General features: G+C 41.5%; 1 protein-coding gene across 1 annotated transcript; it reads left to right on the forward strand.

Moving 5' to 3' along the window:
* The first annotated feature begins 10,226 nt into the window (after positions 1-10,226).
* On the forward strand, positions 10,227-12,444 carry LOC109876501 (GTPase IMAP family member 9). Its single transcript, XM_020468904.2, has 2 exons — positions 10,227-10,345; positions 11,178-12,444. Exons 1-2 carry the CDS (start codon positions 10,321-10,323, stop codon positions 12,275-12,277), a joined length of 1,125 nt encoding a protein of 374 aa, XP_020324493.2. The 5' UTR covers positions 10,227-10,320; the 3' UTR covers positions 12,278-12,444.
* Positions 12,445-12,702: the final 258 nt, after the last annotated feature.

Raw genomic sequence — 12,702 nt, forward strand, 5'->3', positions numbered from 1 at the left:
GTGGATTATTATTAAGGACCTTTGAACAAAGACATGAATACCCAAGAGTTGGACGGGCTCATGAGCCGCTTGATTGGAAAACAATTTTGTGGAGTGTTGGCTTGTGATGAATTACCTATTGAGATATGGCCTGAGAGGCCTGCAATGTTTATTGTCAATACCCATCCTAAACACATGCCTGGTGAACATTGGCTAGCTATGACATTAGAACAGGAAGGTGGACGAAAAAATCTCAACTTTTTTTGATTCCTATGGCTTTCCCCCCGGTTTTTCACATTTCCCTAAATCTATTAAAGATTTTTTGACCCTAAACGGTACAAAGATCTACTACAACATCAAACAAGTGCAAGATAACCTTTCCACTACATGCGGTCACCACTGTGTATTTTACCTGTGCCAAAGAGCCCGGGGAGTTTCTTTTGAAGATGTTATGTCTCTTTATAAGGATGATTTAAGAAGTAATGATAACCTTGTATCTTGTTTTGTTAGAAAATATCAAAAGTGTTCAAATGTGTGTCCTTTAAGAACGCGTAATCAAGGCGTATGCTCACGTCATATGTTTCAAGAATGCCACAAATGTTAACTTGCTTATTTTTCAAATAAAAATTTATTGAATTTAATCATAGTCATTCAAAGTCATTTTCAAAAGTCTAACCACGCCGAGAGATCGGGTTTAGGAAAAGGTCCTGAGACGTTCATGGAGTAAATGAGTTAGCATCATCGCTTTCATAGGGGGACGGTGTCGTTGGGGCATCTTTAGGGGTGCTGTATCTCGTTGAAGGCTTTTGTTTTAAAGCTTGAATCTGTTGACGAAGCTTATGGTTGGGTACACCGGAGAGGGGGATGTTGAGGATTGCCAGGGCCTTAAGAAACTGACGCCAGCCGGGAGGCCTTCGGTCATCAGCAACCTTGTGGGCAGCCGTGGTACTTTTAAGCAAGTCCTGCATATGGGACCCCCTAACCACAGAGCCCTGAAGGATAAACTCTCCAGAGTCGTTCCAAGCAGCTATCCCCTTTGAGTCTTTTATCTTGTTCATAATGTATTTAACATTCTTCCTGTTACGTAAAGGCACATGTGTCAGTAGGTCATGCATAACTTTATCTTCAAATGGCATTTGAGCTTCACCCGACATATTATCTCCACTAGGTAAGATCGACGGTACAGGCCTTACAGGGGCATGGCTATCGTTAGGTTCGACATCTGTTAAAGGGTCCGGTAGGGAAAGGGTTAAATGGTTAGTCTCTCTCTCCCCTTGCTTTACCCGAGTCAAATACCTTTGCATTAGGTTTGTGTATTTTTGAATCTTATCATAGGGGTTCAATCCTTTTCGGTTCAAAACATCCTTCATGGCCGTATCCAAATCATTTTCCGCTGTTTGTCTGATATCTTCAGGACCCTGCATTTGTTTTTAAGTCTATCCAACTCTTGTTGAGGCACCAAGTACATTTTAGTGGCCATCACACCACGTGTTCAACCCCCACGTCTGGCCGCAATAAGGCTGGTGATGAAGACTGTTGTATACTATGTCTTTTCTTTTGAAGACTGGCCCTTTTATTGGCAAAGAGTTTGATCGCTGTCTTTTGTCTCCTTAATTTTTTCAATTGGTTCAGGGTGAGTGGAATGCGTCCTTTGAGAAGATTCAAAGCAATCTCACATAGGGCTAATATGAGATCTGAAGAACAGCGACCCAAGATGGCCTTCCGTTCTTTAGCTGTAGAACCTACTAGCCTTCTCAAGAGGGGGAGGTTTCTTTTTAAACGCAGAGACATAGCGTTTACTTTTAGGAAGGTATGCAGCAGGCCTCTCCCCCGGAAACAGCCCTGTACGTAGCCTAAGGTGTTCTGGAGTATTTGCTTTTAAATCCACGATTAAATAAGAAAATGGCTCTTTGGTAGCGTCCTCATAGCTCTCCATAAAGTATGATTTCCGTCCAGGGTACATCTGCTGAGCTAGAGTGCTAATTTGCAGTTTGTCTCTAGGATTTTTAAACAATACCATGTAGTTGGCATTCAAGCTAATGGTCCGACTATTTTTACCTTGGTGAAACACATTCTGGACCAAGTAAAGCACGGACAGGTTTCTATGATGAGTATATTGGGTAAAAGCTCGTGCAATTTCAGGGTGTTCGTTACCAGCAAATAGCATATCGTCCAAAACCAGCAGATTATTTACATGTGGGGGGAGAAGTTCATCATCAGACAGAGAATCGGGTATTCCTTCAACAAACTAGATTTTTATTGTCTTCAATAATTCATCATACAGAGGTTGGTAACATGAATAACACCATACAATATTGTCAGGCTTTTGAGATAACACATGTTCAGAATTCTCTAAAATACTTTTTACAAAAAAAGTTTTACCACTGTTTGAAGGGCCTGCAATTAATGCTGAAAAAGGCAATTGTAGACGGGGGTCAAAACCCTCGACAGCAGTCATAATATCTTAAGCTTTAAGACACACTGGGGCTTGTAGCATAAGTCAGTAGCCAAAGGGCAATGTGGTACCGTCAGGCAATAGCTGTCTCTTGTCATAGACTACCCTGAATCTTTTAGTGAGTGGTGCGTTTCTTAGATGGAACCCCTTTTTATCCCTCACTATTTTGTTGTAGGAGCTCAAAATCTCCAAGTCACTATTCTTGTCCTTTACGAACCCCTCGACCAAGCGCGTGATTGATTCCAAGTTTACACGCGGTGCATTTTCATAGTTTTGAGTCACGCCTTTGGCTTTCAACACCACGTGATTGGCTTTAGTCCTAAAAGCATAGCTTTTTGGACCACATGAGGACCATTCTGTAATATGGTCACCCTCTTCGAGTTCACTCGTTAAACCCCCAAGATAGTTGCTAAGTGGGGGGGTCCAATCCCCCGGTTTGCTTACATAGACCACAGAGTCTGTGTCGTGGTAAAGAACCCGCCTCTGAAGCTGTTCCATGAGGGTGTACTGTTCAAGGCGGCCATAGGCTGTGGTAAATGCTGCAAGAAACACATTTACATTACCCGGGGGTAGAACCCACTTTTGGTGGCGCCTCCATTGCACCAAGGCAATGTCTTGACTCAAGAAGGAAAAATGTGAAATTTCGTATTGGTCCGAAAAAACAAATTCCAAAAATTCTTCGGGGTCTTTAATGATCGAAGTTGTTAGCATATTGCATCTCTGCGCTAATTTCCCCCAAAGGGAGTTCAAGTACAATTTCGACACATTTCTTTTGGTTTTGTTGACCTCTATTCTGTCAGGGTCAAGAAGTATGCCTTCTCTGTCATGGTAGTCTTGAATGTACTGGTCTTTACTTTCTTGATCTGTGACCGATGCAGGATAGCCTGAAGCCATCTGCTTGCATCTCAAGAAGGTTCTGATGTACTCTTTAAAAAGTGTGTCTGATTTCCTGGAAAAGTTCCACACTTCAAAGATTTTGGCCACACGATACCCCTTCTCTAAAGCCTTAGAGAATTCTACAGTGACCCATACACCGGTCAGGGCTCTTTCTTGATCTGTGTGATCACAGGGGTTTTCCTGGTTGTGGTTTTCACAGCATGTGCGACAAAGGGGAAAGAAAAGTTTTCCTTTAGGACCCTTGTAAGGCAACACAGGTATAAACAGCCCCCTAGGAGGGTAGACAGTCGCTTTGATTAAACCAAAATAATTTTGGGGTTCGTCAAAGTCGCTGTGAATAATTTCAGGATGCCCTATAGGATAGAATGAGGAACTCATTACATGAGGATATAGGGATGTAAAATCTACATAGCCTATTGTCTCGTCGGGTTGAGCTACATAACGCAATGTCAAAGCATTGGTCCGGCCTCCAAACAAGGCCTGTCGCGGTTCCAGGGGCTCTGGAGGGTCATAATGGGTAAGGAAGGCCTTAACACTAGGATCTGCCTTTTTGAGGGCTGTCCATTCGTGCTCCCACAAAACCACAACTTTTAACCCGTAAGTAGCCTTTAAAGAATTCAGTTTGTCTTGAAACTCTTGGTACATTTCCCCAAAAGTCTTTTGGGTTAGGACACACAAGGTCTGGGGGACAAAGCATAATTTACAACCGTGGAAGAAACAACCGTTGTACTCATACACTGTCTCAACCCCGTCAATCTGTGTGTATCCATCTACATGGTAAGGCCCAAAAGCCTTCTCCCCCCGATTCAAAGCATGTTGGATAAAAATATCTTTATCCTGGGCCAAGTACTCCAACCATTGAATGGAACCACTAGAGTAGGCCTTGAATTGGCGTCGGTAGTTGTCTGGCGATGGGATAGCTATAGATTCAGGAGTTAGATAGTGTGTACGATAGGTTTTCATGCACGCTGATGCAATAGTTGTACAGCTCCAGGGGTCAATGCCCGCATCTTTGATTACCTCTTCTCTGAATCTGAGGCATCCTTCACGAAGTATAACAACGTCATTGTCACAGTATGATTCCATCTCTTTATGGAAATCAAAAGTGCCATGTCTTACGGTCTCGTACCATGTCATGAATCTCTCACGCTCTTTGGGAGACATTTGATCACACCCGTACATTTCGGGGGCTGGATAAGATCCTATATAATGTAGATTCTCCTCAGATGTGAAGAAATGAGGGAAATAGCCTTTGACAGAGTTTTCAAAACCCAAGGCCTCTGGCATTTGAGCCAATCTCATGGGTAAGAAGCTTAAGCTGTCAATGTATCTCTGTTTGAAGGCGGGGTCAACAAAGCATAATATTTTACTCCCTTGAGCTATGACACTGGGGGCCACGCCTTGCTGTATCAAAGGGTTCAGAAGCAGATAGGCGTCATAGGCCCTAGCATTGTGAGCTATAAACGTGAAGTTTCTGTACTGGGCTTTTCTAAAATGTTTTAGAAAGAGCCGGGCACAATTGGGTCCCTCGGCCGACCATTTTTCACCCTTGAAAGTCATGGTTGACACAAAAATAGGCAAATGAACCCCTGATTGCTGATTTGTCTCAAAATCATAAAACACATATTTCTCTGTATGTTCATCTTCAGCCAAGGGCTGAATGTAACACTCATGTGTTACTTCTTGAACCGCTTCCGCGTCTCTGCTTTTCAAAGGACCTTTACAGATTGGGCAGTGTATAATTCCACAAACATGAGGTTTAGGGCTATCTATTTTAAGGTTGTAATTGCAATGACATTTTGGACATTTCTTGTTAATGTCACAACTGCTTACAGATTTACATGCCTTGGGATGCCATGTTTCAGTTTTGTGTTTTTCGTAACAGTAGGCCGAACGACATGTGCGGTGACAATCCGCACAGGGGGTCAAGTTTAGCGGCTGCATAGGGCAATGTTTATCCAGACATACTGAACAGTTGTAACGGCACGAGTGCCCCCCCATGCGTGTGTAGCCGGTATGACAGGCTGGACAGACATATGGAGCGCCTAAAAAGGCTGTGATGTTAGTTACGGCATAGTAATGCTCATTTTGCACATAAAAGTACATAGTCTTAGGATGTGGTTCGGGTATATTTTGGAACTTGAGGAGAGCGTCATTAGCCCTACTGTGGTACAAAACCACAATCTTGATGTTCAGAAAGTTTTCAAATTTGACTATGTCTGAGAAAGCCACAGCATCCTGTATACCGAGACCCACCGCAGTTTGTAGCTCTCGAGCTTTTTGTAACGCGGCTTGATCAGTACATCCTGGGCTGAGTAAGTGGGCCAAACCTATGGCAAAACATAGCTTATTACCTGGATTGTGAACGTTTATGAGATAGGCCCTTTTATTGCTTATGATTTCGGACTGCATTAAACTCTCGAGCTTTCGTCTCTGACCCCCGCCCCCTTGTGGTTGTCGTACTAATTGTACTACAAGTTCGAGGGTCCTATCTGCTAGCACGTTTAAATTTGACTGAACAAGGCGTTCTAGCAGTTTAACAAATTGTTCAAGCTCTGCTTCACCATTCTGTAAAATAAGCGATACCTTGCTCTGTAGACTGTCTCCACAAATTTCCAACTGTAAGAGATCCCTAGGTTCGCTATAATCTCTAATCCTCGCTAACAGTTCATTCAAAGTGTCCATAAGCATTACGTAAAACACAGCATATTCCCGAATCTGACCCCCCCATGCGAAATTGAAAAACTGGCGAACCTCAATATTGCTGAATTTATTTCGACGCAAAACATGTACACTTCGATCAAGACCTCCCCCCTCCAGATTTGCTAGGCAATTGTCCAACTGTTCAAAAACATCGTATTGGGTTTCAGACTCTTCGGACATTGGTGTTAAAGGCTGATTTATAGGTGTCTGGGGTGCCGAATTAAACCTAGCGCTCTCGTTCTGTACACTGATCTCAAGACCGCCCCCCTCCAGATTTGCTAGACATTTGTCCAACTGTTCAAAAACATCATATTGACTTTCAGACTCTTCGGACAATGTTGTTAAAGGCTGTCTTAGAGGTGTCTGTGGGGCCGAATTAAACCTAGGGCTCGCGTTAAGCTGGGTAATTAGAGATATGATGGTTTCGGGAATCTGTGTTAACATGTTTTCCTCGGAAGGCCCTGACTCATTCATACGTGTAATAATGTCTATGAGTTCGGAGGGAATCTGTGATAATAGATTTTCATCTATTGTCATTATGTCAATTACCCCCGAATCATTCATATGGTTAACTATATCTTGGAGCTCTGTAGGGATCATGGCTAAGAGGGTTTCAATTGTCTCACTTTGGTCTATAGGGGGCGCCATCTGTCTAATTAAGGATGTGTGTGTGTGTGTGTTTACATGTGTGTTTTTTAACGGCGGTATTTGCTTGTTTTAGCCCTAATGTTTTTTAACATACGGGGTAGCTCGCTACGCCAGAATGACACATCCTGATTGTATTGATGCTCGAGTAGAATACACATGCGCCTCTGGAGTAGAGCCTTTCGTGATTTTAAACCCAGGGTAAACGCTTTGAAAAAACGTTCTTGGTCTATTTCAGAATCTGCTGTTTCCCCCACAGAATTGGCCGATTCAAGAAGGTTGGCAGCTTCACAGAACATCAAATCGTCTACCTCAGAAATGTCATTTAAATCTTTGAAATCATCAGGTTTCGCTGTTTTCTTGACTGGTGTCTTTGGAGCCTCCTCGGGGATGCTTGTCTGGGCATCCTCCGATGTTTGTGCGTTGTCTTTATAAGCCGGTGAGGAGTCTGAAATAAAAATAATACATACAAAAATAGGTTATTAACCCTAAAATATGTAAAAAATGCCAAATACATTTCAGATATAAGCCTATATATTAACAATACATTAATTAAATACCTCGGCTTTTTTGACGAGGGCTGTTCTGAAGAAGCTCTGAAACCAGGGGCTGATGTCTTTGTTCAACCTGTATTACAGCATCTGCAGGTTCGGTAGATGGTGAGCCTGAAAAAAACAAAAAAAATAAAAAAATAAAACAGCATTAGGCCTTGTTTTAACATATTCCGGCATAAAAAAAATATATAAATATTAAAATAATAATATATATAAATAATAATATATAATTGATTCATACCTTGTCCTTGGAACGACGTCTCGTGAATATCGGCCAAGTAGAATTGTTCGGGTGAAGCGGAACTGTGGATCTGAGCACTAATTATCCTTTGGTGTTTAGAAATATGGGGGACAACGTTGTCCTGGCCAAGGGGAGTTGACCTGCCGTTTAAAGTCTCTGTTCGCTGCTTTTGTGTAAATACATCCTGGGAGTAGGGCAGAATTGTCTCGTAGTCATATGCTTCGCAGAAACCGTTCAGGCTCCATAGGGCCTCGTTTAACCTTCTAGGCTTTAGGTCCTCTGTAAACATATAAAATAACTTTTAATATAAGATGCCCACACTTTTTGTTTTTAAGGTATAAATATTTTTATGTATGGAATTCTTGGAGCTTACTTACGTTTACAATTCAGGGTAGGCGTTTGTTTGTCTGCACTTTGTTCCGGAGCCCCATTGGATGGTTCGAGCTCAGTTATACCTCGGAGTATCTGCGTGAATGCTTCAGAATCTATAAAACATTCGACAATATTAAAGCTATAATCACTTTAGCTAATATTGCCTTGTTATACGGTAAGCATACTGATCCTAATGATTGTTTAATATTTCTATAACATCCCACGCTTTTCAAACAATTCCCCACAACAACCAAATCTAATAAAGATTTATTTCAAGAACTCACCTTGCGATAGATCCATTAGACTGTTTTCCCCGATTATCTTTTTTAACGCTTCAGTCCGATAACGATTCTTGGAGTTTCTGGAGGTGCTGTTTGCATCTGAACTAAAACGCTGCTAACATTGCCCATGGTTTCTAGCGCTTTTGTACCCTACGACCTAGAGAAAAACCCCTGAATGATTTTTACATAGCATTTGGGGTTTGTCGTTTTTTCGGGCTATACCCCCGCCCATGGTATATTTGACACATTTCAAACACATGGTATTGGGTGTGTCTAAACATTAGGATCCTTTTGGATCTTCTAAAATCTCCGGGGTGCTAGCACCTAGATGCATGGGGGTGGGTTGGTCTCGACATCGCTGGGATGAATGACTTTTTAGCCCACCTAAAAAATAGTTTTATGAAAGGCCTTTAAGATTAGGAGTCGTAAGACACAATATTATTGTTGGGGGGTAGGCATCTGTTTTGCAGGCTAGTGTAAACCTTGGTTTCAAACGACTGCAAGGGTATTTTTTTAACAAACAACCCGCCCCCCTTTTTCTGTTTTTGAAACACACACACACACACACACACACACACACACACACACACACACACACACACACACAGCCACTACAGAAAACTCCCTCACGCACATACGCGCGCACATGGCTTTTTCCGCAAGTTTTTTCTCAGGGACAGACTGCGCTAAGAGTGAACAAACGCGAGAGTTCATAACGTGGTGAGATTCTGATTTTAAAACCATTTATTTCATTCAAAATATTTAGTACATACATTTTATATCCTTACATTCTTAAGGTATTTTACGATGCCTTTCTTACAGATCCTGGGAGCTTATGCAACCAACCGCCATTGTCCGTGTCGAGTTCGCCCTCAAAAGGCAAGGCTCTCTTGCTAGGTCCATCAACACTTGGTAAGTTTTCACTCCAGGGGTAGATCCTCCGTCGGGCCTTTTGGTCTTGACTCTGTCTCAAGGAAAGCCTCGCCCAGCGCTTTAACTGTTCCCCATTTTGGAAGAGAATGTCCAGCTTATTCATAAGTGTTATGAAAATTGGATAATCCACCCATTTAAAACTAAACACAGGAATAAAAAAGTTTACATGTTTGCGTGCTCTGGAAGCTACAGGAGAATTGACAGACTTTGTAGCATTATACTTATCATAAAGGTCACAGGCTAAAATTGTCACTTTGTTGTCAGGGCTATAGTCCATTGAAGCAATTCTTAGAGCCTTGAGATCACTGCGGCCGCAGACCTGTTCTTCCAACGCATATCCTGGCACATTTGTACCACTCAGGACCTGTTCAATTTTACAAAGAGCCAGCCTGATGTTTAGCCATTCTCTCATCCCCAGAGCCGGGGGAAAACTCCCAGGTTTTGCAGGATAAAGGGGTTTGGGTCCACGGTCTGTGAATATCTTTACCGTAGAATCCTCCGGGTGGAATATGTAAGACATGTGGCCCTCACTCGTACCCAAAAATCCTTTAAAACATTCTGGAGCTTCACACAGAACTTCTTCAAGGCTTTGGTCACTGGGTTCATGACAAGCCGAGCATAACATCCCTAAAATTGGCATAGGTGTCATTTTTGTTTAATATTCAGGGGGGTTATCATGTACAGTCTTAAACAGGTATTTTTCAGGCGCTTTATAAGGGGCATTAACCACCCCAAACCGTGAGAAACAGTAACAGGTTGACCTGACACATGGTCACTTACTCAACCCCAACAACACCCCTGGGCATGCACCCTTCTACATGACATAGGGTCATAAATCATTACATAGGGTCATAAATCAGGCTTGGGTCATCAATCATTAACGGCCTGTCAAATGGACCCTTACTCAACCCATAGCCCCCACCTAACCAGGCTTGCCTGACCAGAAGACATGCACACGTCATCACTACATAGGGTTCACATAGAGTTCACATAGGTTCACATAGGGTCATCAATCAACATTTTGACACGTGACATCTACTTTAATCTCTCTCTAGTGGGAAAGGATTTCAGTAAATGTATGAAAGCTAAGAGAAAGCCTGTGGGAGTGTCAGGGGGTGGGCACCTGACAGATCCTGTATAAAACAAGTGGGCAGACCCACTCTCACACTGTATCTCTTTAGTATCCTTATAGAAGCATAGAAACTACTTCTGCTACTACTCTCACACAGTGCTTGAGACTGACAGATCTTCACTGCAAACATGAACAGCAAAGTTTCTCAGTCTGGTGAGTAGCCTTTAGGTTATAAAGATGGGAACGCAAGTCAATGGTATTGATTCCTTTTTTTATGTGCTTTTTCATTTCAACTTCATGTGCTCTAGAAATATAATGATGTATAGCAGTGGGGAGCATTATTTTATATTACTCCACTGCTTTTATTTTTTTGTCAAGTTGACACAAAATGTTAACATTATTAGTTACATTAAAATGTACAAGTCAGTGGAGTAATTCATTTTGTTTTTATTCTTGTATGCGCTTATTGTATATGACTGTTTTAGAGCACTACCTTCTCTATCTTTCCTTCTCTTTCTCACTTGCTGTAATGACTCTAATAAAGGAACACATGGATTATACATTTATGTTTGTACGGTGGCCTTTGTTTATATATTAAAACCAAGAGATTGCTTGGTATTTGATGGGAGTCAATTTAGCAAAAATTATAATGGCATAAAAACAGTTTAGCACATACAGATGTAGGTAAATATTTTGTTGCTGAAGGTTTTCCAGCACAGCAGCAAATGCAAAATTGTAGTGGATTTGCGTTTTAAGTACTCTAAAGTTTCTAATGTCCACTTTGAAAGTTCAGACTTGATTTTCCCTAATCCATATAATAATTCACATTTCCTATTGGTGCAGGATTATTTTCCTGCTGTAGCAAACAGGCTAAAATTAAGATCCTGCATCTGTAGAGGCAATGCTCACAGATTATTTTGTGCAGACCATGAATTACTGCTTTGTGTTAAGAAGTGTGAAACAAATTGTTTTTGCCATTACTCAAAATGTGCTAACAAGCAGTACATGAAGTCAAAAGTTAACAAGTGTTCTTGTTATCCAACAGGAATCCAACTGCATACACAAAATGAGGAGTTCCGCATTGTTCTGGTCGGGAAGACAGGAGCTGGGAAAAGTGCTGCAGGAAACACCATTCTAGTGGAAAAAGCTTTCCCATCAAAAGCCTCCTCTGTTTCTCAGACAAAAACATGTGACAAGAGAAGAGGGAAGGTGGGTGAGCAAAGTGTAGCTGTTATTGACACCCCAGGTTTGTTTGATACTTCATTGTCTAATGAAGAGTCACTGAAAAAGATTGCTAAATGCATCTCTTTCTCTGCACCTGGTCCCCATGTGTTCCTGGTTGTGATCCAGCTGGGAAGATTCACTGAAGAGGAACAGAGAACTGTGGAGATGATTAAGACATTATTTGGTGATGAAGCATCCAAATACGCCATGGTTCTCTTCACACATGGAGACTTTCTTCATGGTGATGATGATGATGATGATGTAACAATTGAACAGTTCCTGCTTGAAAATCCAGATCTGGATAGTGTTATTTCCCAATGCAATGGGGGATATCATGTCTTCAACAAGAAAGATAAGAATCCCTCCCAGGTCACTGAGCTGCTTGAGAAGATAAACAAGATGGTGAAGATGAATGGAGGAAGCCACTACACCACTGAGATGTTCCAGCAGGCTGAGAGAGCGATTGAAGAGGAGAAGAACAGGATCCTGAGAGAGAATGAAGAGAAGATATGCAGACAGGAGGAGAAACTGAAGAAAGAAAAAATGATCCAAGAGGCTCGGGGAAAAGAGCTTAAAGAGAAGAATGAGAGGATCCTGAGAGAGAACGAAGAGCAGAAACGCAGACAGAAGGAACTGAAGACAGATTCACAAGAGGCTCAGGAGAAAGCTATTAAAGAGGAGAAGAAGAGAATCCAGAGAGAGAAGGAAGAGCAGAGACTCAGGGAGGAGGAACTGGAGAAACTGAAACTGGAAAAAGAGGCTAAAGATAAAGAAATAAAGGAGTTGAGGGAAAAACATGAAAGGGAGGCAAGAGAGAGTGCTGAAGGAACAAATGGCTTTATAGATAGTTTTATTCAAAAAGTTGCTGAAGTGTGGAAAACATTGGGGAAAGCAGTAAAAGATAGGTGCAGTACACAATGAAAATCTGAAACAATGCTGTTCGAGAGTCCCAAGCTTAATCACATTGAATGCATTCATATACAGTGTACACTGTTGCCATTCTACTGTTATAGCCTGTAACTATAGCATTGACTTCTATAGATGTATATTCTATAGCTTACATAAAGCTTTATGACATTTATCCTGGCTCTGCTGTGTCTGTGATTTGTTTCCATTTATGTCAATAGTAAACATTATGTAATGACAATTTAAGACAAATACTAGATAACATTGAATGTAATCTACTGTTTCATTTATATTCAATGAGGACATTTTCTTAAAATAACACAAATAATCATCATGACAGTTTATTAAAGCTGGTAATTAGCTACAGATGTGATTTTAGGGTAGCTTTCATGCATTGGCATTATATATCAAATATGTTTTAATCAACAACAAAAAATAAA

This window comes from Oncorhynchus kisutch, unplaced genomic scaffold (assembly GCF_002021735.2).
Source record: "Oncorhynchus kisutch isolate 150728-3 unplaced genomic scaffold, Okis_V2 scaffold2192, whole genome shotgun sequence".
Taxonomy (NCBI): domain Eukaryota; kingdom Metazoa; phylum Chordata; class Actinopteri; order Salmoniformes; family Salmonidae; genus Oncorhynchus; species Oncorhynchus kisutch.

Excerpts from the sequence above, each read along its gene's own strand:
- LOC109876501 (XM_020468904.2), top strand. The coding sequence starts at position 10,321 with ATGAACAGCAAAGTTTCTCAGTCTG. Across the intron at positions 10,346-11,177 it reads CAGCAAAGTTTCTCAGTCTG|GAATCCAACTGCATACACAA; the intron begins GTGAGTAGCCTT and ends GTTATCCAACAG.